At 55.5% G+C, this 27512-nt stretch overlaps 9 protein-coding genes across 9 annotated transcripts; 5 read left to right on the forward strand and 4 right to left on the reverse strand.

The window, feature by feature from the left end:
• Positions 1-724: 724 nt before the first annotated feature.
• Prex1 (Phosphatidylinositol 3,4,5-trisphosphate-dependent Rac exchanger 1 protein) lies at positions 725-3888 on the reverse strand (the record flags this gene model as incomplete). The annotated part of the gene is made up of 6 exons (XM_037316251.1): positions 725-1626; positions 1677-1898; positions 1952-2405; positions 2458-2658; positions 2714-3031; positions 3079-3888. 6 exons carry the CDS (start codon positions 3886-3888, stop codon positions 725-727), a joined length of 2907 nt encoding a protein of 968 aa, XP_037185577.1.
• Positions 3889-6127: 2239 nt separating this feature from the next.
• Positions 6128-9302, forward strand: ATP2A3 (Sarcoplasmic/endoplasmic reticulum calcium ATPase 3; the record flags this gene model as incomplete). The annotated part of the gene is made up of 4 exons (XM_037316252.1): positions 6128-6245; positions 6311-6468; positions 6538-9161; positions 9212-9302. The coding sequence occupies 4 exons, from the start codon at positions 6128-6130 to the stop codon at positions 9300-9302; spliced, it is 2991 nt and encodes a 996-aa protein (XP_037185576.1).
• A 278-nt stretch (positions 9303-9580) lies between these two features.
• PUP3 (Proteasome subunit beta type-3) lies at positions 9581-10403 on the reverse strand (the record flags this gene model as incomplete). The annotated part of the gene is made up of 4 exons (XM_037316253.1): positions 9581-9724; positions 9793-10244; positions 10317-10335; positions 10401-10403. 4 exons carry the CDS (start codon positions 10401-10403, stop codon positions 9581-9583), a joined length of 618 nt encoding a protein of 205 aa, XP_037185579.1.
• Positions 10404-11179: 776 nt separating this feature from the next.
• On the forward strand, positions 11180-12780 carry Aspscr1 (Tether containing UBX domain for GLUT4; the record flags this gene model as incomplete). The annotated part of the gene is made up of 2 exons (XM_037316254.1): positions 11180-11316; positions 11382-12780. The coding sequence occupies 2 exons, from the start codon at positions 11180-11182 to the stop codon at positions 12778-12780; spliced, it is 1536 nt and encodes a 511-aa protein (XP_037185578.1).
• A 431-nt stretch (positions 12781-13211) lies between these two features.
• On the reverse strand, positions 13212-13942 carry rpl36 (60S ribosomal protein L36; the record flags this gene model as incomplete). The annotated part of the gene is made up of 3 exons (XM_037316255.1): positions 13212-13374; positions 13468-13568; positions 13886-13942. 3 exons carry the CDS (start codon positions 13940-13942, stop codon positions 13212-13214), a joined length of 321 nt encoding a protein of 106 aa, XP_037185573.1.
• Positions 13943-15415: 1473 nt separating this feature from the next.
• Positions 15416-16028, forward strand: CGCA056_v000995 (uncharacterized protein; the record flags this gene model as incomplete). The annotated part of the gene is made up of 2 exons (XM_037316256.1): positions 15416-15777; positions 15839-16028. The coding sequence occupies 2 exons, from the start codon at positions 15416-15418 to the stop codon at positions 16026-16028; spliced, it is 552 nt and encodes a 183-aa protein (XP_037185572.1).
• A 907-nt stretch (positions 16029-16935) lies between these two features.
• Positions 16936-18192, forward strand: lipA (Lipase A; the record flags this gene model as incomplete). The annotated part of the gene is made up of 1 exon (XM_037316257.1): positions 16936-18192. The coding sequence occupies one exon, from the start codon at positions 16936-16938 to the stop codon at positions 18190-18192; it is 1257 nt and encodes a 418-aa protein (XP_037185575.1).
• A 4665-nt stretch (positions 18193-22857) lies between these two features.
• artA (14-3-3 family protein artA) lies at positions 22858-24216 on the forward strand (the record flags this gene model as incomplete). The annotated part of the gene is made up of 5 exons (XM_037316258.1): positions 22858-22872; positions 23142-23149; positions 23259-23612; positions 23693-23780; positions 23854-24216. The coding sequence occupies 5 exons, from the start codon at positions 22858-22860 to the stop codon at positions 24214-24216; spliced, it is 828 nt and encodes a 275-aa protein (XP_037185574.1).
• Positions 24217-25149: 933 nt separating this feature from the next.
• Positions 25150-25842, reverse strand: CGCA056_v000998 (uncharacterized protein; the record flags this gene model as incomplete). Its single annotated transcript, XM_037316259.1, has 1 exon — positions 25150-25842. The coding sequence occupies one exon, from the start codon at positions 25840-25842 to the stop codon at positions 25150-25152; it is 693 nt and encodes a 230-aa protein (XP_037185571.1).
• Positions 25843-27512: the final 1670 nt, after the last annotated feature.

The raw sequence follows: 27512 nt of genomic DNA on the forward strand, positions 1-27512 counted from the left end.
GCCTTTCATCACTGCCCCGCCATTCGAGCTTGCCCAGGGAGGGAGCGGGGCACCGGTGCCTCCGTGCTCCTTCCAGGTACGTCGCCATTAGGTTCCGGGAACACTGAGCGTTCCTGCATTACACCACTCTAGTACGTCACTGCTAATTCTCTGACCAAGATTTAGGCCAAAGGGGTTTTCACACGTTGCGCCTAGAATGATCCAGATGGAAAAGGAACATCGGGGCAGGTCCAGCCTCCTTGGAATTTCCGCACTTTCGTGTCGCGGGGTACATTGACGCAAGTCACCCAAGCCTCGCTGACCAGCAATCACCACAGCAGCATGCCATTGTGGGGCTCAAGAGCTGGAGCTGAACCTGGTGGAAGCTTCCCAAAACCTGGAGAGGTCGGACATCCGTTTACCTTCCACCAGAGGCAATCAATGATCAAGCCACATTGCAAACCCTCACGATGGCCTCACTGACATCACATGCGACACGTACGTCAAAGGCCCCAGCTTTCATGCAATGGAGGGGTATCATTATGCTCTCGTCTGCTCGACGACCAAAACAGCCTAATGCTGCGTAAACTAAGAATAGCTGGGGACAGGTCACCTCTGGCCGACTGCCTCGGGTGCCGTAGATTACCCAACGAGGGGTCACATAACGAATGTGATATCTTCATGCTCCCATCCAACCCAATCTATCAACCGTAATGATGAACATTCGTTAGTCATAGCTTCCTGCTTATCGGAAGAAGCTTCGGATGCCCTGCACCCAGTCCTCCTTGTTCAATGTTCCAACTCTTCCCCATCGTAGCGACGGCTTGTGGGACAACCTGGGCATCTTTTGTGCTCGAGCTTGGTTGACCACGTCCAGTGGACGAGGAGACCTCTTGGACGGCATTGGGCTTCGACAAGCTCGAGGGATGTTATTGCCCGACGCCGTACGCAGAACAATCGGCCTAGAATGTAGAGCGTTTCCTGCCACTCCTTTGTCACTTTCTAGCCGCAGCCGCTCAATTGGATCGGCGTGCACGTCAAGCTTGACCGGGCCCAACATTGGCGTCGTGGGAGCGCTGACCGTGCTTTTGAATTCGACATCGTCGTCAATCTTCGGAAGCCGGGCAGTTGTTGTTTCACTCGCTTCGTCATCGGAAACGTGCTTAGCGTCGAAAGGCTCAGCCTTGGTAAGCTTGGTGGAAGGTCCGTGATGTGCGTCCTCCTGTTTCTCGCCCGAGTCATCCTCCGACATAAACTTGCCTATGCTAGCCACGCTGTTTGACCTCTTCGCGAAGGAGCTGGCGATGCTCGCCACACTCAATTTCCGCATCACAGTGCTGGCGGAACTCCGGACAAGATGCTCGCTGCGGGACCTGCTATTCATGCTAGGGAACGGCAGCACGTCGCGACTCCAGATGTCAGACATCAAAGCCTCTAGTCGTGCTCTTTCGCCGCGCGGAGGAGCAATAACGGGTATGCGCGGGTTTGCTGTTGTGAGCAACGACTGCGAGCGATTGATCGATGAGCTCGAGGTTCCCTCCGAGCCATCCCGCATAACGCTGGTGTTCTTAAGAATGACCTGGCACAAAGGCGACTTCGGGCCCACGGTGGTAGCACGATGGATCGATATTCGACGAGCAACAGTGCCTTGATCGTGGTTAGCAATAATCGATGCTCTGGCAGTCGTGATAACTAACCTGGTTTTCTAAACACAGTGCCCAGGCTTCGGATGGGGAGAGCAATAGAGCTGTACAAGTTGGGATCGACCTGCTCCTCATTTCTCTTGTTGGGAATTGACAACCTGCGGCGCCATTCCTCCTGCTCGCGCGGCGTGCATGCAGTCATGAGTATTTCATACAGTTGGGAGTCGCATTCGAATACAAGTTTCCACGAGAACGGAGCCGTATGACACTGTAGACCTGCACTTATGTTAGTATAACGGGCCAAAGTAGACAGTGAGCTGTGCACCTACCCCGACCGTTGTCCGTTTCTTCAATCTTGATACCGTTCAAGTTGACACATGCTTGGATCGTATAAATCTGGTCGACCTTGCTGGCCGAAGCTAGACACAGGATATTGTGGTAGAGAAGGCAAATCATGTACTGCCCCTTGGCACCCTCCTTGGTTTGCCAGCATATATGCAGCACGCCGCAAAGCTCGACATGGCCAAATGATCGGATCCGATTCTTTGATGCAGCATCTAGCTTTTGTTCGGGGAAGGCCAGCCGATCTTGGAGAATCCACGTCTTTTCCAGGGTGGACTTCATCCGAGTATCGTTGGTTGCCCGGTTGATCTCCGCCGTCGCCTCTCGCAACCGGAGAAGGGCACTCTCCACCTCCATGTGGGAGTTGGGACAGTCTGCGACGGGCGTGTATTTCAGGAGCTCGGCAAACAATAGCGGATACTTGCAGATGCGCTGAATCGGCTGGTTACGTGTCAGTTTGTGGTTGCACACATTCAAGACTGTTGGTGTTTACCTTCACGAGGAGGTCTCCAATAGTCAATGACTTCTTTGATTGATCGGCATGGGAGTTTGCAGAACCTAATGAAGAAGCCAGCGCCTCGATACCCCTTTGGTAAGTATCCCATTGGGGCATGGTGCGGTGGGCTGAGGCGACATCCTTGATCATCAGCTCATACTTGGCTCCGTATTCCTCATAAACGAAGAATCGGTTCATCTCGTGTTTGTTAGCCACGGGCGTTTGCAGTATCCTAAATCAGTTGGGAGCCTACCTTTCTGCTGAAGACTTTGGCGACGGCGCCCGCTGTCTGTGCTTCTGACATCATCCCAGGAACATCTTGCAGCCAGCTTATGGCCCTGTCGTCTTCTGGTACAGAATCGAGACTCCTTAGCCGTTGGTGGCCCCGAGTAGGAACCTTGCTAGTTGTGGCAGGGACATCTGCTTGCGAATACTCGGAGTCTGGGACAACTCTGTGCAGTTCCCCCAAGAGCTCTTCGTGGAGTTCAACAATATCGGTAAGATTTCGATTGATCGAAGACCTCAAACCCATTGGCAATGTCGGGAGGGACGCAAGAATCGTAATGTATACCTGCGATGTTTAGCTCTGTAGGTCACTGTGCTCGGCTGGAGACATACATTCATGAGGAAGCGAATATCCCCAATGTAGCCTTCCTCGGTCTGAATGAGCTCTTCCAAGATGCGCCGGCGTTGTAAAGCACGCTCCGTTGCCATCGGATCAGCCCTTACAGGCCACTCAACATGGCAACTGTCCTCTGAGCACCTTGTTGCGGTGAAGGATGCTCTACTGCTGCGATCGGTTCTGGACTGGGCAAAGGATCGGCGGGTGTATCCCCGAGGACGGGACATAACGCTGCCGCTCGCAAGACTGACACTAGCACTTCTCACTGCCGCAACAAAACCGAAAGATGAGCCTGATGATGACCTCCTGTGTCGAGTCTTCCGAGAGAGAGCTGACCTATCAGCCGGGTCGAGGAGTTTCCAGGGTAGTGTGCCATCCGCGTTCATAGCTTTGGGGCGTTGCCTGGCTCGACGGTGCAGGTTCCTCATCCATTTGTGAAAAGGTCCATGGTGTTTACCTGGTGCGTCTGACTCTGACAGCTCCTGAACGTCGTCGTCGCTGTCGTCCATTGAGATGCGAGGGAATGGGGTAGTGTTGCCGGATGAGTGGTTGCTATCGTGCTCGAGCCCAAAAGCAGCCATGCCACTCAGAGTGTCCCACACTTCGACGCCGTCAATATGTAGGCCGTCAAGTTCAGATGAAAGGTCGACATCTTCGAGTTGGTCGTCCGTGGTGGATGAGTGTTGCCGGGGCGTTGGCGACGGGGTATTGGATGTGGCGGGACATGTCTTACGGGTGATTCGGACGGAACCTGAGCGGGAACTTGTTCCAATAGATGTAGAGTCTGGTGGCGATGGCGATGCCATTTTGAGGTCCAAGAAAGAGAATGGTAAGACTGGGTTCCAAGACACCAAAAAAGAGAAGAAGCAAAAAGCAAGCCCAAGAGGATTCAAAACATGATGTACGTGAGCAACACCAGGAGATGAATGATGCAAAATTGGTAGGACTGCGAGCTACGGGAGATGGTTTTTTTTTTTTGGAGGGTTGAAGAAGCCAACGAGGATGATGTCGCGGCTTGGAGTTCCTGACTCAAGGAGACGGGACGAAGTCCTGTGGGGGTTAACTAGAGCGAAGGAGGGAAGGGAGGAATTGGAGAAAGAGCAGGAGGTGGGATGGCTCTTTCAACACGGCGGAGGAGGAAGTCTGGAGGCTAAAACAGACAATGGAATTGAGGAGTGGAAAGTCCTGGCCGAAACCACGTAGTTGGAACTTGGCCGGGACTATGTCGCGCGCACTTGCTTCGCCGGCTTCGAGTCCTGACGACGACGATCAAGCTGCATAGCTCTCACAGGTTGGTTCCGACGAGAAAGCGCGGCGTGGTACGGACCTGCAGTGGAAAGTCGCACCCGGCGAGTCTACCAACGAACCGGACGGGAGGAATGCAGCTGCGGCATGCAGCGGACGAGAAAATGCAGAGCTAGTGTGAGACTCGTTGTCGGGTCAAGATCCGTGGATCTTGCGTCGCCGACGCGAATTGGACGGCGGCGTTGCACCAACGTCCAGCCGGAACATGCATATGATGCTGATGCTGTCCTCTGGTCCGGACGTGACGATTGGGACTGATTGAAGCTCGATGCAGGTTTCTGAAGATGGCGTCCTTCATACATGGCCAGCTCAACATGGCGGTGACGGGCCGCCTTCTATCAGCGCCATGTCTCGACGAGCGGCGTAGTGAGCGGGAGACAAAGGACGCTCTATCTACCGGTCTCTTTGGCGTGTACCGGTCATCAAGATTTGCCATCCGTTCGCCCCTGCCCAACCATTGGCTTCGGTGGCTTTGCCCAGCATCGCGCGCCCGAGGAATACAACATGATGCGTGGAAAAGTTTTGAGACCTCAGCGACTTTGAAGTGGGTATGAAGACATTAATCGCCGCCGATGGCCCACGTCTTCGTCCTACCTTACGCAAGACATGAGCCCACGATGCGATTGCATGCGTTGCATTGCTGTTCGCCGCATGTTCGGCTTCGTTTAAAACCTGACTCGGTCTCGGCGATGGGTCTGGTGGTTCCGGAGCGGCCTAGTCCCAGTCCAGGAAAGACGGGGCCCGCAGGCCTTGGTTCGGATCGGGAATGGGCAGTCGTTTCGTTTCTGAAGTGTCCTTTTCACAATTGCCCAGCACTATTATGTAAGCATCATCATCGCAGCTCGCTTACCTAAGTGAGGCACCTGGATGGATCAATAAGGCGGCAGCTGGATACATCATACCTCACCAATTGACAGGTAGGCACTCATGTCGGGTAAGCTACGATAAAGACAGGGTCAACACTTTGCCGAAGTAAGCTTACTAATTAACGAAACGAAGGCACCCACTCCCAGGCCGTAGATCCGACACCTGAGTGCTGAACACTGCGAGGCTGCGACCTGGTGTTTCTCGGTGCTCAGATGCTCAGCAGCAGCAAAACTCAGTGTTTGATGATGACTTGTCCCTTCACTGTTTCTGCTGCTCTGCCCTACGCGCTCCCCGCCCTGGCTGGAGTTGCCGTCTGCAGCATGCTGCGTGAGACCTTGATTGGCCCTTGCCCCACGTTTTCTAGCCTCATCGTCGCAGTGGCTAGTCCCCGATCCGAACAGGGAAACACAGGGGAAAAGCTGGGACCTTGGGACCTTGGGACCTCTGTAGCAGGGGGAGCCCCCCACCGAGACTAGCCGTAGACGGACTAGCTCGGGATCTTTCGCGACGGCAAAAAGAAGTAGAGTTGCAGAAGGGTAGCCTGGCACCGGCCACTGAACGAACACGTAGAGCGTATTGGAAACTGGCTGTTCGGCGACGATTTCAGCTTCCTGCCCCACCGCCAGTGCAATAAGATATGCTGGCTGTCTGATCACCTACTTTTTCCAGCACCTTCTCTCCTTCATATCTTCGACTCCTAAACCTTTTGTTCGGTATAGGTTTGGAGTTTCTTTCCCTCTTCCTCCCCTGTTGAAGAGCTACCGTTCTCGTTCCCATCAATACGCCGGATCTCGATATCGATCACCGTTGAAGCTCGGCTAGCTGTTGCCGGTTCTCGATAAGCCACGTTCCGCGCTCGGCGCATCTTTCGCGATGGAGAGCGCTTTCGCCTCACCCACCGACAAGGTCCTCTCTACCCTGGGAGTGAACCCCAATACCGGTCTCACTGATGAGCAAGTCATTGCTTCAAGAACGAAGCACGGCAGAAATGGTGAGTTACTTTGCGACACGAAACCCGAAACCCACGATAGCTCCGTGCTAACGGTCTGTCCGCAGTCATCCCCGAAGACCCGCCCACTCCCATCTGGGAGCTTATCCTCGAGCAGTTCAAGGACCAACTCGTGATAATTCTTCTCGGCTCAGCCGCCGTCTCGTTTGTCCTCGCCCTGTTCGATCAGGAGGAAGGCTGGAGCGCCTTCGTTGACCCAGCAGTGGTACGTAATCTCAGATGCATATACCCACAATACCAAGACTTTCTCGGGCTAACATTGCCGGTATTCCAGATTCTGACCATTCTCATCCTCAACGCCGTCGTTGGTGTCTCACAAGAGAGCAGCGCCGAGAAAGCCATCGCCGCCCTCCAGGAGTACTCCGCCAACGAGGCCAACGTCATTCGCAATGGCCATGTCTCCCGCGTCAAGGCCGAGGACCTCGTCCCCGGTGACATCGTGTCCGTCCACATTGGTGATCGCATCCCTGCCGACTGCAGACTTGTCGCCATCGAGAGCAACAGCTTCGCCGTCGACCAGGCTATCCTGACCGGAGAGAGTGAGAGTGTTGGCAAGGACCACACCTTCGTCGTCAAGGATGACCGGGCCGTTTTGCAGGACCAGGTCAACATGTTGTTCTCTGGAACGACTGTTGTTACTGGTCGTGCTAAGGCTGTCGTTGTCCTGACCGGATCTCAGACGGCCATTGGTGACATTCACGAGAGCATCACTGCTCAGATCTCCGAGCCGACTCCCCTCAAGCAGAAGCTCAACGACTTTGGTGACAGCCTCGCCAAGGTCATTACGGTCATTTGCATTCTGGTTTGGCTCATCAACATCCCCCACTTCAGCGACCCCAGTCACGGAGGCTTCACCAAGGGTGCTATCTACTACCTCAAGATCGCTGTTTCTCTTGGCGTTGCCGCTATTCCCGAAGGTCTCGCTGTCGTTATCACCACCTGTTTGGCTCTGGGCACGCGCAAGATGGCTGCAAAGAACGCCGTTGTCAGAAGTCTGCCGTCGGTTGAGACACTGGGAAGCTGCAGCGTTATCTGCTCCGACAAGACCGGTACTCTGACCACCAACCAGATGAGTGTGAGCAAGATCGTCTACCTAAACGAGAATGGAAGCGACTTGGTCGAGCTTGACGTTGAAGGCACTACTTTTGCCCCCAAGGGTTCCATCTCTTTTAACGGCGAGAAGGTCACTGATCTGACCCGCTCGTCTGCTACCATTCGCCAGATGACTGAAGTTGCGGCTGTCTGCAACGACTCTAAGCTCGCGTACGACGCTAGAAGTGCCGCCTACTCCAATGTCGGCGAGCCTACCGAGGGTGCTCTGAGGGTTTTGGTTGAGAAGATTGGTCCCTGCGCCCCGTCCAACAGCAACCCCGAGGACTGCATTCACTACGCTAGCTCCAAGTACGAGAATGATCTCCCCCGCCTTGCTACCTACGAGTTCTCGAGAGACCGCAAGAGCATGTCCGTTCTGGTTCAAAACGGCCAAGAGAAGAAGCTTCTTGTCAAGGGCGCCCCTGAGTCTATCATTGAACGGTGCACTCACGCTCTGGTTGGCGCCAATGGAAAGCGCCAGCCCCTCGACCGCAAGCTCTCTGATCTGATCTCCAAGGAGGTTGTCGACTACGGCAACCGTGGTCTCCGTGTCATTGCTCTCGCCAGTGTCGACAACGTTGGCAACAACCCCCTGTTGAAGTCAGCAAAGTCTACCGCACAGTACGCACAGCTCGAGCAGAATCTCACTTTCCTTGGTCTGGTTGGCATGCTTGATCCCCCTCGCCCCGAAGTCGCTGCCTCTATTCGCCAGTGCAAGGCCGCTGGTATTCGTGTTATTGTCATCACTGGAGACAACCGCAACACTGCGGAGAGCATCTGCAGACAGATTGGTGTCTTCAGCGAGTATGAGGACCTCAAGGGCAAGAGTTTCACCGGCAGAGAATTTGAGAACTTGAGTGAGAGCGAGGCTGCCGAGGCTGCTCGTACTGCTTCCCTATTCTCTCGCGTTGAGCCCAGCCACAAGTCGAAGCTTGTTGACCTGCTCCAGCAGCAGGGTGAGGTCGTTGCCATGACTGGTGACGGTGTCAACGATGCCCCCGCTCTCAAGAAGGCTGATATTGGTGTTGCCATGGGTTCCGGTACTGATGTTTCCAAGCTTGCCGCCGACATGGTTCTCGCTGATGACAACTTTGCCACCATTGAGAGCGCCATTGAGGAGGGTCGTTCCATTTACAACAACACCCAGCAGTTCATTCGCTACCTTATCTCATCCAACATTGGCGAGGTAGTTTCTATCTTCTTGACTGCCGCCCTTGGCATGCCCGAGGCTTTGATTCCTGTTCAGCTTCTCTGGGTCAACCTGGTCACCGACGGACTTCCCGCTACCGCTTTGTCGTTCAACCCTCCTGACCACGATATCATGAGACGTCAGCCGAGAAAGCGTGACGAGCCTCTGATTGGCGGCTGGTTGTTCTTCCGCTACCTGGTCATTGGCACTTACGTCGGTGTTGCGACTGTGGCCGGCTACGCTTGGTGGTTCATGTACAACCCCGAGGGTCCCCAGATCAACTTCTCGCACCTCTCTCACTTCCACCGCTGCTCCAGCGACTTCCCCGAGATTGGCTGCGAGATGTTCGCCAACAACGCCGCCAAGTCTGCCTCGACGGTTTCATTGTCAATTCTCGTCGTCATTGAGATGTTCAACGCCATGAACGCTCTCTCGTCCAGCGAGTCTCTTCTGTCTCTGCCTCTCTGGGCCAACATGAAGCTCGTCTACGCCATCACCCTCTCGATGGCTCTCCACTTCGCCCTGCTCTACACCCCCTTCCTCCAGGGCCTGTTCTCCATTCTGCCCCTGAACTGGAACGAGTGGAAGGCGGTCTTGTACATCAGCGCCCCCGTCATGTAAGTTTCCCCTCGACTAGCTTTTCGACGATATGCTAACTTTTCTCTAGTCTCATTGATGAGGGTCTTAAGGCTGTTGAGAGATCGTTCTTCAGTCAGAAGAAAGCGATCGCATCCTCCAAGGCAAAGAAGGAGGCTTAGATGGATAGAGATCAGCTCAAGCTAGATCATAGACCACTTGTAACATAGCAAAGCTGGCATATCTTACACACAGTGTACATAAGACGACGCCATAGCACCACACTTAGGCTAGAAGCCCCAAAAGAAAGTGACTGTAAAACAAGGTCATTCGTCTAGTTCATGTAGGCCTCGTAGGCCGTCATAGTGGATTGTATCCATCTATTGGTACAGCTGGAAACCGTCTATTTGCAGCGGTCCTATTGAGCACGTTCTTCCCACCACTTCTCACCGTCGTCAAATTAGTCTTGTCTGCCCTTGAGCAGCCTCTTGGTGACCTTGTCCTTCTCAATAATGTACACGTGCGCACCCCAACCAGACAGTGCATCTCTGTCAACGGCGTTCAGCAGAGACTGGGAGATCGTTTCGAAAAGCTCCTCCGGGCCCTGTTGAAAATGTTGTCAGAACCTGTCGTAAAATTTGGGAAATTTGCAAACTCGAGAGAGGCACGTACCAGATCCGGCTCCCATAAGCTCTCGCACATGCCGAAGAGCTGTTCAGAGGCGGTACCAGAGACAATGAAGTCCTTGGCGAAGTCGATGCAGCCAATGCTGTCGAAACCGCAGATGAAAGGCTTACCCGTCTTGGGGTCGAGACCGGCTACGACGGGGGAGACGAAGTAGGGGCCGAAACGGCGCTCGTAGAGGGAGCTGCTGACGAGGTTGGCGAAGGTGGTAGGGGCGATGTTGCGCTCCTCGCGGAGGCGGTACATGTTGACCTTGTAGCGGAAGAGGTCGCCGACGGTAGTGACGTCGGTGGCGAGGCCGGTGAGGCCCAGGAAGACGTCGCCGTACTGGAAGATCTTGGGGAAGTTGTTGGAGACGGTCAGGGCCTGGAGACCGAGACGGAGATCGCAGGCTATTGCGACGCAGTCCTTGCCGACCATTGCAACGCAGGCACCGCCATCTGTGGAAGATTACATGTTAGGAAGGCGGATTCGATGCACATCGGGGCTCTATCGGGTTGAGGGGAACGCACTGATGGAGAAGGGGGAGCTCTGGGAGGACAAGTTAGCTTGGGGGTCTGCATCTCGAGGCTGAGGAGGGGGAGTGACGAGCATACCATCTTGGCTCCTGGAGCGAGGGGCCGCTGGGGACTGGGAAGCTTGTGTGTTGAGTCGAAGCAGAGGGGCCGTCGAGGATCAGGTCGTGATGTATCGCGGGGTTGGCTGTGGATAGCCCTGGTGTTGCGTCGAAGGTGGTCGTGATGGATGGGCAGGTGGGAGCTGCAATTGGAGGTTGACGGGATCGGAATGCTGAGGTACACCACTGCTCTGCTACTACTGCAGGGCAAGGCAAACACGCATGGCGCGGCCGAAGCGGTCGGAAAATCCACGTACAGCGGGCTGAAGCTAGCTGATTGGCCCGAGCTTGCTGCCGGGCTGGGCAGCTCTCAGTGAGTGCTCAGCGATGATGCACGTCCCCGGTTGCCTCTGCTGACTACCTCCTGTCTGCCTGGCCTGTTCACGTATCCCGCCTTCCCTACCTACATTGAGAAATAGGTACCTCGACTATGCTTAGAACCTGAATGCAAGACGAAGTCTTTGGTTTATACAATCTCTTACCCTAGAATACCGGCCTTGGACAAAACAACACCGCTGCCAAGTGCCTGGCCGTCACTTTCCTCACTGTTCCGCCGACTTCCATCAGTAATACAAGCCGCGAGAGCTTGACGCAACATTGCTGTTGCCCCCCGCCGAGCATTCAACCCCGCCAACGACACTTTGACCCTGATACAACAGCTGAAGGCCAACCTCTCCTACCTCACCTCACGACGGCCAACATCTCTCCCGCTGTCGGATACGATCTTGCAAAATCAAACACCAGAATCATATTACCACAATGTCTTCGCATGTGGTGGTAATCGGCTCGGACCTGCGAAGGGCCACCGTCAAGGTTAGCCCAGGCACCTATATGACAGATGTCCTGCAAGAGGCTTGCAAGAAGCTCAACTTGTCGAGCGACAAGTACATCCTCAAGTATGTTACGCACCCGCAGAGAACCATGAGAAGGTCCTTGTCACCACTTGCTAACCAGTTGGCAGACATAAGCAAAAGACTGTCGATCTGTCTATCGTCTGGAGAGTAAGCGGTCTCAGCCCCGGCGCCAAGCTTGAGCTCGTCCAGAAGTCGAACACTCCCTCCGCCGTCTCGGTCGCCCTCCAACTGCCGATGCCCGAAGCAAACACAGCGCCGAACGGGCGACTGATTGAGAAACTCCCGAGCGACTTCACGGTATGGAAGGTTCTGCGCCAGTTCGAGAGCGGTGTTAGCCAAGGCAAGAACCTCAACATCACCGCGCGCGGCGTCGCGCTGACGACAAGCGGAGGAGCAACTGGCAGCGGCCAGATGTACTACGAGACGCCAGTGCTCAACATCATGGGCCGAGAGCTGGCGACGTTCGAGGATTTCCAGAAGACTCTGTCGCAACTCGGATACAACTCAGGCAGTGTCCTGGTTAGGCTGTCCTTCCGAAAGACGGAGCAGACTTTGTTTGACGCCATGGAGAAGATCAGTCAGTTCTTCGCCGAGGTCGAGGCCGAAGCGAAGAAGAATAGTCAGGTTGAGGTTGCCGCCCCCGAGCCCGCGACGCAACCGGCGCCGACTGAGCAAGCCGCCCAGACTGCAACCGAGGAAGCGCCCACATCGATGGAGGGTACGGAGGACTCACAAAACCAACAAACAAAAGAAGCGCCGCTCCAGGAGGCGGCGAACCAGGCAGCGGCAGAGCCTGAAGCAATGGACGTGGACCCAGCCGAACCTCTCGATCCTTTGCAACCCGTCAGTGTTTTCCGGGCGCCGAGCGGCACAACACCAGCAGCTGCTCTTGCGGATGTATCAGAAAACGACTACACGCCGACGATCGCACATGCCCAACTGCACCAGGCTCGACTTCAGCAAAGCTCCCAGAACAAGAGGCTCCTATCAGACAGAGAACTAGAGGCACAGGCTCAGGCAGAGGAGGCAAAGCTAGCGTCCGTTTCGAAAGTTGTCGTGAAAGTAAGATTTCCCGACAACACCTCTGCTCAGTGGGAGTTCGGCCACGAGGCCAGCGGCGCCACGCTTTACCAAGGAGTGAGGCAAGCAATGGCACACACGGGTCAAGCTTTCAGACTGGTGATTCCTGGCAGCAAAACCGTCATCAAGGACGAGAACACGCCCAAGAACCGGCTCATTCACGACTACAAGCTCACACGTAATGTTCTTCTGAGCCTGGTTTGGGATGACAGCGTGCCGGCGGATATTCGCAAGAAGCCTTTCCTGAAGGGTGACATTGCGCAGAGGGCCAAAGACATTACAGTACCAGACGTGCCCAAGTACGTAGATGAGAAAGACGACGGTCAGAAGGCGGCCGCAGTGGCTAAGCCAGAGAAGAGCGAGGGAGGTGAGGGTAGTGTGGCCAAGAAACTACCCAAGTGGCTTAAGCTCCCTGGAAAGAAGTAGATGGAGTTGTTTTCCCTTTTAATGTAAAGCATCTAGCGCTGCTCTGTGCGGACGGTGCGCAGTATCCATGGGCGGAGTTTAAGGCTTAGAGGGATGGGACCAATGCTTCCGATGAATTGAGCATGTAGAGAGGCAATCATACCATACAAGTCACATTGCACAAGCGAGACCGAGTTCATGAAGTAGCAAATCGAGGCAGCAACGGGCTTGCTTGAAATTTTGGTATTTGTCGTGAAGCTGCAATGCTATCCCATGATGCAAATGCAGCAGCCTTCATCAGAAACCGTGAGGAAGCTTTCCCGGGAAAGAGACCACTTTTGTGACCACACGCCTTATACCCATTTAATACTTTTGTTGCCCAAAACCGACCCCGATAAAAACTTTGCCGTAGTGCAGCACATGAAACCCGATTTTAATTTGATTTGTTCCGTTTAGTGACCGACACGGCGGGACTCGGCGATGACGCGGGTCATCTCCTCGACCTTTCTCTTGGCACGGCCGAAGGTACCGAGCCTCTTCTTGGCGAGCTTACGGGCACGCTTGTCCTTGGAGTTGCGGAGGAGTTCGATGACACGGCGCTCGTAGGGAGCGAGGCTGAAGAGGGGAGTGATGATTAGCAACGGTGTTGCATGAATTGGCAGACAGTCGTCTGCCAGGCTACTAAAATGGGGATTGTGGTGAACTTACCCGGCAACCTCCTTGACGACGTCACGGACGAAAGAGGTGCGCTTGCTGAGGTGGCCCTTGGTGCGGGAGACACGGGGCTTGACAACGCGAGCGGTGGTCTTCTATATTGGGGGAAATCACAACCGGTCAGCGTCCATCTTCTGCAGTAAAAGCGAGGGTGCTCGCTCCCCTCGTGGAAGAGAGGGTATGATGTGCAGAGATCCTCCACGAGGTGAGACGAAGCGGTGTCATGCATCCTTCAGAGAATTATTCTCTTCCTCCTCTTTGCTCTCAATCGATGTTCACTCCTTGTCCTCATGAGAATTCCCCTCCCCTTTCGGAGACAAGTTCTTCTTCAAGTTCTTCGGAAGTCGATCGATCGAGAGAAAATCGGGGGATGCAAAATTCCTCTTCAGGTCGGGATTGCGAGGCGACGTACGTGACCGTGGTTCAGGCCAGTGGCCAGACCAGTGCGGGCGGGGGCTTCCTTGGCCATCTTGATGCTGCTGATGGACGGTTGGGTTGTCGGGTTAGTATTGTCGTGGTGGTCAAAGATCAAAAGACGTCTTTCCGAAAAAAAAAAGTTCGGGGTGGAATCGAAATTTCGCGAGTGGGTTTGTGCGGTCACGTGCTTTGGGGGTTAGCGAGATCCGGCTGGCTGCGCTGCGCTGCTGCAGGCAGGTCTGGGTGTCTGGCTGGCTGGTTTGCTAGCCATCGCCGATGATTTCTGATTGGTCCGTTGGCTATCCAGATGCAAGTGAGCATCCTTAACAGATTGAGCTGGTTGATACGTATATATGTGTTAAGGCTCAGAGACCTTGTTCTAGACGGTCTCGCAGTGCTGTTGTCGCTTCATCTCACCGACTTTCCACATGGACCAACACTCTTTCGGGGGACAAATTTAGATACAAGTCTATCGAATGCTGTGCCTCGACTGAAGGCGACGATTCACCGCATGCAGCTCGTATCTGCCCTCGAGCTTAAGAGCCTCCGCGAGAAAACCCACTGCCAGCTCAGCATGGTTGCTTCTTCCAACATGCGTGATTCCCGAATCGGCAAGGAGTCTGCCGTGGAAAGAGCCGCGCGTTGGCGCCGTGTCAATCAAGCATTTTGGTCTCCTGCTGCCCTGTTCTACATCTAAGTACGGGTATCTTATTTCGCGGACAGCCCAGCCCCCAACCTCTCAGCTTCCAGTCTCCAACCCCTTGAACACCGCCTCCCAACAATGCCGTCCGAATCATAAATGGCGGCGAATAAATCGGCCCCTTCAGCCAGGATTTGGCCTTTACCCAAAAGGGGGGCCGAAAGAGATCAACATCAGCAAGGACGTTGGAAGGTCCAGCTTGTAAGGATGCCATGCTGGGAAACATGAAACACCCAGCGGCCAATCAAGGCTGGGCGGCTCCCCTGGACCAACTGCTAAACGACCAACGGACGCAACGCTGAGTGTAATGCAAGCGAGCATCAACCTCCTCTCCGTCCTCGCCCTGTGCTCCATCTTTAATGACGGCAGTGCTTGCTGTTTCCCCTAAACTGGAGTCATGCTCGTCCAACCCCTCAACTCGGCCATTCCCGTAGGCACGGCCGGACCGGATGATTGCATCAGGATCTGCAGAGAGCTTGCGCGCCTCTGGAGATGTTTAGCCATGCTCATCCCTCCCGGGCCCCTGAAGAAGTCTGCAAGGCACGCAGCAACGCTAGGGCAGCGGGAGGGAGATCTTTCTGGGTCTGATCCTGCCAGTAACCAATTCGTATTTAAACGTGAAGCTAGCTACGTAGTTGGAAGGACCTGACCGCGAGGATCTGCCTAGGATTTGTTTATAGACCACCCTGCTTGCTGCCTTTCCACGCTCCATCGTTCATCCAAACTTTTCGTCTCTTCTATCCTGAGCTTGACATCCTTCACTTGAGGCTCATATCTCCATCTTTTGAACCCCAGCTAGATACTACACACATACCACCGGTCATCATGAAGTTGTCCCCCCTCTTTGCCGCTGCCCCTGCGGCCCAGGCCATGGTCTCTTACATGGCAGCGGTCCCGGACTCCGTCATGGCCATGGCGGACGCAGGCAACTGCAACCTGCCGGACGATTTCCAGATCCAGAACTTTGCTGCTCAGTCTGCGGACGGCCAGACGGCGGATTCGCTGGACTTCACCTTCAACGACGACAGCACCACCCTCAACACGCCGTGCCACCTTAACGCCTCTTCCGTGCCGGTATCAGGCGACGGTCGCACGCCAAGATATAGCTGCGAGACTTCGATGGTGCAATTTATCTGGCAAAACAACACCATCACTGTGATCGAGAAGGTTTGCCCAGGCGATGATGGGTAAGTGACTTGATGAGGACCTGCCTGGTAGCTCTCACGCAACAACTAACACCACCTACAGCGCCGCCGATTATGAGGCATCCGGAACGGCATCCGTTCCTCTCGTATGCAACGGCACCGCCAGCGGAGTGTCTGCGCGGTCGCATAGGCGTGCCAGGAGAGCCGTTGCATGCACATCCAACTCGGACGACATCCGAGCGAAATTCTTCAGCATCCAGCCCGTACCCAGCAGTTCAGAAGGGTCACGTTGAGATGAACATTAAAAAAAGCAAACAGCCAGAATGGGAAAGATGAAACAGACGCTGAGGCCTGGTGATCGAACCTTGGCATGAGATTTGACGTATGAACCTAAAAGGAGCAGGGAGGGCCAACATCCTCTTCCCCCCGAATCACGAGGAGACAAGAGAAGACTTGTCCGACAACACAACTGTACTTGACGAAAATAGAATAATCAATAGACTTCCCGCCCACCTGAGTGAGCATCCACCTTAACATTCGCATGAGACTGCTGAAATGAATTTCCCCAACGAGTTGCGCAGGTGGGCTTTTGAAGGGGGGGAGCATTACCATGCCGGCTAGATGCGTCTGACAGCACACTTTCGCGGGGCAAAGCAGCCCAACCCCAGGCTTTTCCCCAGCGGGCTTCCAGGGACCGACGCACTCTGGACCAACCATACGTCGGCAATCGTCGCTTTGCCGCGCCTCCGCATTCCCACTCAACGGGAAGCTGTCTCGTCCTTTTTTCTGCATGGCCATATGACCTCACCACGCTCACCTCACGAGATCAGTCTGAGACGTCGGTATCCTGTTCTGCTGCGTCGTCGCGGATCCTCCCTCCACGACGCAATTTCCCTTTCCAAGCAGCACGCTCACAAGGTGCAGTTGCCATCATGTGTGCTTGGAAGGTCAGGTATTGACGGGCTTTGCTTGACCGTTCTAACGTGGTCATCGTCGCTTCGGTTGCCCACCTGCTCTTTCGACCCCATTCCTACCTACTGTTGAGCTGCGTTTTATAATTATCTACGCCCATTCCCCGGCACCGTTGCATCAAGTGGCAGACCCCCCTGCGCAATGTCTCGCGGCCTCGATCATCAACCACAGCCTGCATTCCATAAAGACATTTGAAAGACACCACAGATCGGTATCGCGACCCTCACGATGCGACGTCCGCTCCAGCTCGCGCCGTTGTTCGGCTTTCTAGCCACCGCCACGCCCACCGAACCCTCGCAACAACACCCCATCCTCGGCCTCGATCCCGTCACCGCGAATACTCCCCCAACGATATCCGTCGACCTATTCCGCTCCCTCGAACGCACCTCCCGCATCGTCGACATAACCTACTGCGTCGGCACCTCGGGCATCTCGCGGCCCTTCTCCTGCGTATCGCGCTGCAACGAATTCCCCTCCTTCAACCTAATCACGGCATGGAACACGGGCGTCCTGCTGAGCGACAGCTGTGGCTACATCGCCGTCGACCACGGCGTGCGCCGCCCGGGCGATGAGGGCCGCTTCGAGGGCGAGGTCGGCGACAAGGCCATCATCGTCGCGTTCCGCGGAACGTACAGCATCACCAACACCGTCGTGGATCTCAGCACTATCCCGCAGGAGTATGTCCCGTACCCGTCGCCAGACGACGGCGACGACGAGCCGCCGCGCGAGCACCGCTGTGAGGACTGCACCGTGCACATGGGGTTTCTGGCGTCATGGCGGCAGGCGAGGAAGCTCGTGCTGCCGGAGCTGAAGAGGCTGAGGGAGGAGTACCCCGATTATCCCGTCCACCTGGTCGGGCACAGTCTCGGCGGAGCGGTGGCGATGCTCGCGGCGTTGGAGATCAAGGTGTCCCTCGGATGGGATGATGTCATCGTCACGACGTTCGGGGAACCCAAGGTTGGCAATCAGGGACTCTGCGATTACGTTGACACCGTCTTCGGGCTGGACAAGGAGGATGGAGAGGAGCGGAACGCGATGAACAGGACCTACCGTCGCGTAACGCACGCTGGTGACCCCGTGCCGTTGCTGCCGTTGACCGAGTGGGGATACAAGCCGCACGCCGGCGAGTTCTACATTGCAAAGTCGGAGCTGTCGCCGTCGATAGAGGACGTGTTGGTTTGCCGCGGCGACAGCGACTCGAGATGCATCACGAAGGGGGACGGCGGACTATTCGAGTCCACAGCGCGAGATCTAATCGAGGAGGCGGGTATTGGTAAGGGAGACGTGGAAGAAGTTGAGACGGAGAGGTCATTGAGGAAGAGACACCTGGGCTTCCCGACGCGGCTCAAGCTCTGGCAGCTGTTCTTCGCTCACAGGGATTACTTCTGGCGGCTCGGGCTATGCGTCCCCGGCGGCGATCCGGCTAACTGGGGGCGGGACAAGTACGGCGGCGGACACGGCGGCGTAGCCTCGGATGAGCTTTAGTCGCGGGAGGCGGTTCTTTGGCGCAGACATGGTTTTTCTCTGGCTTGCACTTTTTCAGCGGCGCTTGTAACGCGATACTGTACGGTCAACTGTATGATTGGCTGTAACGGAACGATGAGAAAAAAAAGCAATTAGGCGTCTGGTTGAGCCGACGGGCGTTTCTTTCTTTCCTCTCGTCCTCAGATACCTGGGTTTCGTAGCATTTGAGGTTGTAACAGAACACGATCAAATTCCCTCAGCAGTCCTTTTTGGCGTAGTTCTGGGCTTGAATCGCGGAAGACCCGAGGCGTGGCCCAAGTCAGGTCTCCGCCGGGAGTGCGAATCAGCAGCTGGAGGGGGAAAGGACGGCATCCGGTAGGCTCATTACTCAGTCAAGGTAGTAAGAGGGCGCGGGCGCATTTCGCCACTTGGGCACGAAGTCATCGTCGAGAGAGGCAAAATGGGCCTGACGAGATGCAAGGTCTAGGCCGTTGGTAGGCCACGCTATTTTTGCGTCCTCGATACGAGAAAAAGAAAAGGAACTGGCCGGCTTGCTTCTGGAGGGCTTCCAGCAGTCATATCTCTCCACGGGTTCTAGAAAAGCTGAGCTGCAGTTCCTCTCGGCGTTGAAGTGGGGGTTGGCCGAGACACGCACGACACGGGTTCAACGAAAGAAGCTGTGGCCACGCGAGAGACGGAGTGCCATTTTACCTCGTCAGCAGCAGCAGCAATATGCGGGCGCGCCGGCAACAACAGGCCGGGTGGATTCGAGTGGCCCTTCACGTTGAATTCCTCGCGGACTTTTCGGTTTCTACAGACTACGCGTCGCCCCCGGTACCATGGACGGAGACTTTTTTTTTTTTTTTAATCTTGATGCTTCCCCATCCCCCTCGTCTCCAGTGAGTGATCATACGCTGGGCTGCTGGAAAGCAACATCAAAGCTTCCATTGGGGCTTGTTCGCATGAATCTTTGGACCTATAGCCCAGGTCAAGGGTTCATGCCACTTGAAGAAAGACGGGATGCCGGGGTAGCGAAGGAAGATGGGAGGGGTAACTCAAAGCTGCACCCCCGTCCTCCTCTCCCCCCGTGTTAAGCAAGTCGAGGTAAAAAAGGGTAAGGCTTGGAGAAGGAGCCTGGCACTGCCAACGCACACAGGTGTCTCTGTTGGGTTGCGGTGGTCGGGATCGCGGAAGATTTTCTGGTTTGGCGCTGCGACTTGAACAAGGCCTGGGAGGATGCCACGCGATAAGGCGACCCTTGGGACCTGTCGGGCGGCTGCGAGTCGCCTGTTCGACCCGAATGCATGGAGGGGGAGGGGGGAGATCCTGCCCATGGGCTGTGCTGGATGTGAGTCACTGATGTGTGCGCGCTGTGATGGCCGGCAGCGACGTTGGAGGGTGGGAGGGGACGAGGAAGAAAAATTGGGATGAAAAGGGGTGGGATGGGCCAAGAGATCAGAGATCAGAGGTTTAAAGTGTGTGAGATCATCAGAGCTCCCGGTCTGGGCCGGCCAGGCGGATGTCTAATCGGTTGCTTGTCGCCGTCTCGTCGCTGCCGGGTCTGAAGCAGAGATGACATCTCAATCTTTGACGTTTCACTCACTGGGATGCCTGTGAGGGGAAGAGACTAGAGAGAGAGACGGCCGGGGATGACAGGTGATGCGTTGATCGTATGGATGGCATCTCCACCACCCCAGGCTTGAAACCGGTTTCTTTTGGGGTCAAGATCGAAAGCACGACAGCAGATTTGATGAACGATCGGGTATTTTGCGCCGCAGTACACGAGCAGGCGCGAACAGCTGGTGGGCAAAGAGGTTTCGTGCATGACACGGCACTGCCCTCTTAAGAAGCATGCGGACCAGCAGCATGAGAGATGCAGAGAAGGCCGCCGCAAGAGCAGGGTTGGCGGTCGAGAGGGGCCGTTGTGGTTGGACGGCTCGCCGGGTGGGATCGTGGCTTAGTCGGCCGAGTGGCTGCCTCCCCCGGCATCAGAGCGCCGGTCTGCGAGACGGGCATCAAGGACAGAGGCGCGCTTGTTTGAAGTCATTGGCCACGAGAGAAGACGCCTATCCGTAATCCGACATGAGCAGGTGATGCGCAGCACTGTCTCTCGTGATATTTGTCTGCCATGGGAGTCTTTCCAATGATCGGAGCCACCGCCCATTAGATTGTTTCCCGGGGTCCGTTGAAGCTCATAATATCGTCTGTTTGTCCGCTTTGGCGAGCAGTCAATTTCCCTTGATCCGCACCCGTGATATAACGAAGATGTGCCTCCAGATGGACGAGGTGCGCACGAGTCGAAACGAATGGCAAGGTCGACGGTGAGTCACAGGTTTGGCTGTGCTTGTCTTGTCATTGAGTTCGAGACAACCTGGATGAGGCGCTGATCCGAGACAACATTGGATGGCATTCGACATTGTACATGTCAATCATCCCCCGGATTCCCAGGTTTGGTGGGAGATAAGCCGTGCAGGAGATTCCCAAGACCAGGAATTCCCGAGGTACTCGTGGAGAGATGACGGGCAATCTGGAGGGGCATTTTGGCGTAATTAGCAGCAAGAAGTCCAGGAACCCGGCAGGACTACCGTCGATTGTACGTCAGCAGGCCGAATGGCAGCCAAATGATTCCATGTGTCTGTGCAATGTCGACTTGTGTCGCTGAAGGTTACGCCATCGATGTATTCAAATGTTGGGTTGGGCAGAGGTGAAAGTGACAGTGAGGACGACAGCCAGCACCAAAACCCAAGCAAGCATGCCGTGAGCAAGCAAGCCCTGGCTTCTCACTGGCCGAAGGGTCCTCGCGGCTTCCAGACCCACCTCTACCTTCCCTCACGGCGTGGGTGCTGGTGCTGTGTGCTGTGTGCTGCTTCCCCGCTCTTGCCTCACCACACACCCTGGTTGTACGTATCTCGCATCTACTGCAAAAATGTGCTTTTTTTCCTGTCTCGTGATTCCCCCCTCTCTCTGGTGATTCTCTCTTGTTCCAGGCAAATCTACGCAACAGTGTTCGCTGGCTTGTTCCTCATGACACCCCCCAGAGTCAACTCATCAGCCGAATGCCCCGCCCCTCACCTCACCACCCTCTTGCTCTTGTTGCTGCGCTGTGTGCTATGCTGTGCAGTGCTTCGCTGGCTCATCCACCAGCGAACGCCGCCCAGCACACAATTCAGTTGAGCACACCCAATGGAAGCAAATGACCTTGGCCTGGGTTATCTATGGCCCCCTCCGAAGGCTCAAGTTGAATCGCCCATTTCTTTTCTTTAATTTGATGTTGGAGATGTGACTTTGGTAATCTCAGGCTCGGGTCAAGCCGGCCTCAATCATCGAGAATAGCTTGGAAAGTACCTCGGGACAGTGGTGGCAGGTGTAGAAGCCCACTGTCCGGCAACAACGGGCCTGAGATGTTTACATAGTAACTCTCAGGACCCGTCAGTATTGGATGCGAGATCTCTTTGATAAGCAATGATCATGCCGCAAGCTTTGCATGGCCTGCCATGTAGCTTCTATATGCCTTGCTTGGCCCCTTTTGCCGGCTGACGGGCCACTTGTAGACTTGGTGATACGGCAGGGCAGCTTTGCCTTTGAGCTTCGATGAGGCTAAACCCCAGGTTACTGCTCGCCAAAGGGACCTTCACCACATGTGCTAATTCTAATTTGCCATGGCGTCCCCGTCGAGTCCCATATCCCTCGACCGCCCTGCCCCTTCTTCTGAGGTAAGGTAGCCACAATGGAAGAGCTCAGCCGGCTTCCGGTGGAACAACGTCGGTCAGGTAGACAAAGTGAATTGCACCAACCCAGCAGCAAATATGAAGAGAATTGCAGCCTCAGCGAGCTCACAGAGGACCAAAACCCCCGCTCCGTACCCCTTGCCAGCCCATTCACTCTGCCCGTACCGTCCTAGTAAACTCGGGCCTAAGGTACAGGCGAGCCTAGCCCAGCCCAGCGCCCCGTTTCTCTTGCCCTCCCGCCAAATTGGAACCTGCCCATGGCCCCCATGCCCTGGGCCAGGACCTGAACCCCCCGAGCCCCGAGAGCCTGACCAGCAGCGAGCTGGGCATGGAGGGCAGCCCACCAGCTCACAGAAGGGGACGTGGTGGGGCGTAGCAGCGGCAGGTGAGGCCAGCAGACTGGACTGGACACCCGACCAGCAGTGGGCATACCTTCTGGATAACACCCTCGAAACGGCAGGGTATCTTTGGAAGAAAGAGAGAAAAGGAAAAGTACCCAGGTGAATTGAATAGTAGTGGAGGTACAACGGTGAAGGGACGGCACGGCACCGCCGCCCCCAGCGACGGCCCCAACCTGAGAGAATCAGAGGAAGGAGCGACCTGAGGTAAGGTAGTGACTTGGGTTCTTGCCTTTTGGGGGGAAGGGGGACTTGGGAACTTGGACCAACCCGACTAAAATCTTCACCTGCTGCTGGCCTCGCACCTTCGCACCTTGCAACTTCCCTCTGAGAGAGACTCCCCCTCCCAAAATAATTCGTCACACGTAAACACACCCTCCGCCTTCCTCCCTCTCCCACACCACACCTTTTTCTTTCTACAACACCAAAACAAAGCCGCGTCTCCATCTTCCCCCAACAACCCGACGCACGCCTACAGAATATCCTTTCTCAACCTCTGTTATCCCCTTTCCACCCACTCTCTACCTAATCGCAACATCCTCAAATAACCACAGCTCAACATGTCTTCCGGCGATGTAAGTACCATTTCCCCACGCTGCCCAACGCCTCTCCAAAACCCCTCCGCCCCTCGTTGCCTGCCTGTGCTACGCCAGCAACCACCACGATACCATCCTCGATCCGCCGCCCATTCCGCGCGTCGAATTTTGGCACAGATCCCGAGGTTCAGGATCGGAATGGCTGGCATCTGGCCTCTACTGGCACCCTATGCCTTCCCCTTACCCCAAAACACCTCATTGCTGCTATCCCCGACAGGAAATGATGCTGACTTCTGCCCCTCTTCTAGCGTGAAAGGTTTGTGACGAACTGCCTCCTCCTCGGCGATGGGCTACCACCATCAAATCACACCACCCCTTATGCCGGGGATCTTGCGCGCAGCTTTTTACTGACATCCCTATTGCAGCAAGACCTTCCTCGCTCGCCTTTGCGAGCAGGCCGAGCGCTACGATGAGATGGTCGGTTACATGAAGGAGGTCGCCAAGCTGGGCGGTGAGCTGAGCGTCGACGAGCGCAACCTCCTCAGCGTTGCCTACAAGAACGTTGTCGGCACCCGCCGTGCCTCCTGGCGCATCATCTCCTCCATTGAGCAGAAGGAGGAGAGCAAGGGTTCTGACAAGCACGTCGGCACCATCCGCGAGTACCGCACCAAGATCGAGACCGAGCTTGAGCAGGTCTGCCAGGATGTCCTCGACGTCCTCGACGACTCCCTTATCCCCAACGCCCAGACCGGCGAGTCCAAGGTCTTCTACCACAAGATGTACGTTTTTCGATGCCACCGCCACTTGCATCCCGTATCCGCTCTTGCCCCGGAACTAACCGCTGTGTCCCACAATGCAGGAAGGGTGACTACCACCGCTACCTTGCCGAGTTTGCTTCCGGCGAGAAGCGCAAGGGTGCTGCCACCGCTGCCCACGAGGCTTACAAGGTGAGAATACACCTATCAATGGTTTCATGCACCCTCGAGAGGACATATTTATTGACTTGCCGCCTTCTTGCAGAGCGCTACCGATGTCGCTCAGACCGAGCTCACCCCCACTCACCCCATCCGCCTCGGTCTCGCCCTCAACTTCTCCGTCTTCTACTACGAGATTCTGAACTCCCCCGACCGTGCTTGCCACCTGGCCAAGCAGGCTTTCGATGATGCCATCGCCGAGCTCGACTCCCTCTCCGAGGAGTCCTACCGCGACAGCACCCTCATCATGCAGCTGCTCCGTGACAACCTCACCCTCTGGACCTCTTCCGACAGCGGTGACGCCGAGGGTGCCGCTGCTGGCACCGCCGATGCCCCCGCCGAGGAGAAGAAGGAGGAGGCCAAGGCCGAGGAGCCCAAGCCTGCTGAGGAGACCCCTGCTGCCTCCTAAGTTCTGTCTTACCCTGATACCACACCATCTCGGTTGACGACACGACTGAGATGGCTCGCCTACTCGGTTGGTAGGTCGCGCCTCACGCAGACCTGCTGATACCCGGATTTGACCAGCATGTTTCAGCTGGCTGATGATATCTGCGACTCGCGTTGGGGATCTTGGCACGAGGGGGGGCTTTTGGGGATTCGGACGCGGAGAAAGGAATAATGCGTGGCATGAATCCCTTTTTTGATTCCTTGGATTCAACCTAGGTCTGGAACGGTCTCTTTCACAAGAGGCTTGGGAGGATTTGAGGACTCTCTAACTTGGCAGCTAACTACCAACCTTCCTCTTCTTCAAACCCCACACCCAGGGCCATTCTCCTTTTGTTCATCAGCGCGAATCCTGCTTTAACCCCATGTGCTGGATGGTTTACGGCTGTCTTGTGTTCTCTTTTCAGTTTTCCTCATAGTGGTCCTTACGTCGTTGCGTTTTCTCGGGGAGTGAGAAAGTGTTTAACCCCCAATGCCCCTGTCTATTCAGTCTACAAAGACGAAAAAGAAAATAACAAATGTTCATCAACTGTTGTGGTCTGTGGTGAGACGGATGTGTGAATTTTGTGTGCGCACGTGGCTTGACATGTGATCAAAGGATTGCTGACAAGTTTAATTGACAAAGGCGGTGATATGGTGCACACAACTCCGTGCCTTCTTGTGAGCACTCACAATTGCGAGACGATGGACTTCAACAAGGATGCAGAAGGATAAACAAAATGGTATTTCCCAAGCTGGTCCGTTTCTATACCAATTACCAGTATAACAATACAAAACTCCAGACACCCCCTATTGTGTTTCGTCATCTTTGACCTCGGGTTGCGTAATTACGAGCCTTCCCCCGCCCATTAATGTAATTTGTATCATGTGTGCTGTACTCGACAGCAGCATCAGCTCATTAGTTGCGATGTGACCTCACAAGCAACCTCTGGGCACGACGAAGCCTTGCTTGCTTCTCACCAATCACGTCCCCGGACTCGACGTCGTCCATGGCGGCGGCTTCAGCTTCGGCCTCGGCTTCCGCGATGGCGGCGGCGGCCTTGTTGGCACCGGCCAGGTGGGCGACGGTCGCGCGGCGGTACATGCTCGTGGCCTCGTCGGCGGCCCGTGGCGGGAGGGGCCCGTTCTTGCCGCCGCCGCCGCTACTGCTCCCGCTGATGCGGCGGACGAAGTTGCGCATGCCGCGGAAGATGGCGTGGTTGCCGTGCTTGGTGCGGAAGAGCATCAGGCTGCCGCGGCGGTCACCGAAGGTGCCGCCTCCGAGCAGGCCGCCCGAGTGCTGGATCTCGTCGAGGTAGGCGGAGGAGGGCTCGAGACCCATTGCTGAGGGAGCGCCGAGGCGGGAGCATGTCGGGCAGTAGGTCGGCTGGGAGGGGAGGACGTCGCCGCGCGGGAAGGAGAAGGCGTCGCCCAGGCCGCTCCCGCCGGCGGAGGATGAGGAGGATGAGGCGGAGAGGGAGATGTTTGTCGAGGATTGAGACGCAGCGGGTGAGGTTGGCGGGCAGGTGCAGAGGGACGCTGAGGCTGCGACCTCCTCGCGCCAGATCTGGATGCGCATCTGCTTTGAGATGGACGGGTCGTTGAGAGACATGGTGGTGTTTGGTTTGGTGAGGAGGATACGGGGTGGTGGTGAATGAGTCGACGACGGGGTTGTGAGTGGTGTATAAACGGCGTGCGGTGCTTATGTCTCTTGGGCCGTCTTGAGTTTCCAGAAGACGGCGACGGGTAACGTAAAACGTGCTCTTGGATAGTCAGACCGTGAGAGTGGTGCGTGGCTGGCCTTGCTCTGTTCGGCGTTGGTATATTGGACGAGAGGGCCTTTCTTCTGCTTCCAAGACCGAGGAGAGGTTGGTGCTCGTTGAAGGTTTGCTTCGAAACTAGGTGTAGTCGTCTGAACCGTGTGTGTCGACAACGTTCGTCTGTCCGTTCCCACGTTGCGGCGGTTGGATACTGTTTGTTCCCAAAGGCTATGTCGTATAGTATGTGAGGAAGAAAGAGGGAAAAGAAGGAGGGAATGATGCAGGTGAAGATGTCGAAAGGGGGGTGTGTATGTTATTAGAATCAAGATGGGCTTGAGGTCTTGGTTGGGGCACGGGACCAGGTTTCTGGATGAGTGGTTGCCGCGCCTTTGAACTCGGGCAGCTTTGCCTCTAGCTTGGTATCTCCTTTCTCATGTGCTTCGGTTATTTGTTGTTGTGGTCCTCCAAGAGTATTTAGTCGGCGCCAACCCCGGATTCTAATGACCCTTCGGAAGGATGAGCAGCGCGGCAGTAGTGGCAGCAACGGCAGCTGTAGCTAACAGAACAAGGACGAGAGCCAAGACTTGGAGGTGTGGTATGTTGGTCCGGGAAGATTGAGGGGGAATGGATGGATAGGTGACGAGTTTAGGGAAAGAGAAGAAAGAACTCTAGGTTGGTAAACGGTATTGTCAGAAGATGAATGGACTGTGTGTGTGCGTGTGGTTTTTTTTGTGTGAAGGGGACGAGTCAAGGCTCGAGTTCGTGTCATCCGGTCTTGCTAGTAGGTGCAGATTCTCTTGCGATGAGTGGGAGAACGGATCCTAGCGAGACACCTACGGGCGTATGAAACAGAAATGAGATACAGCAGCAGCAACAGCAAGAAGCAGGAGGATGAGTGTATGCAATGTATCCTGCCCGTCGAGTGTGCATGAGTGAGCCGAAATATGGTGTCAAGAAAAAGGTCTGGAAACGCCCGCTAGAATGGAAGGAAGAAGAAAGCGTCGCAGTCAACGGGGGGCTTGTGACTGGGTGGCAGGCGCGGTAGTTCCCAGGCAAGGGGGGGTAGCAGTTGGTAGCCCAAAGGGCGGTGATCCGTTCAAGCTATGGCGTTGGGTGATGATGGCTGGTGTGGTGTAGTTCGATGCAGGTCTCGCAAGGAAAAAACAAAACAAGTCAACAAGGTCGACGAGAGGCGTCGCGAGAGAAATAAAAACGATTACAGGCTGGCTGGCTAGGCTGGACTGGTGGGGTGGCTTGGCAATAGCAAGTGTGTTGTGTCGTCGTTGTTGTCGTCGTAGGCGTCGTTTCGTTTCGAACCGAACCTGTCCGTCTCGTCTGTCGTTCGGCCCTGGAGTGAAGGCAACAAACCCTGCAGATATTTTCCCGCCAAGCTCGGATTGAGGGTGGTAGTGTAGGTGGATAGATCGGCAGGTGATTAAGCAGATAGGTCAGGCCGTGGGAGCAGAAGAGGGAACGGCATAGGCCCTTTTCAGAATTAGGTGTGGTGCTGGTTTCCTTTTAG

The sequence above is a fragment of the Colletotrichum aenigma genome (assembly GCF_013390185.1).
Source record: "Colletotrichum aenigma strain Cg56 chromosome Unknown KSG_Cg56_contig01, whole genome shotgun sequence".
NCBI classification, from domain to species: domain Eukaryota; kingdom Fungi; phylum Ascomycota; class Sordariomycetes; order Glomerellales; family Glomerellaceae; genus Colletotrichum; species Colletotrichum aenigma.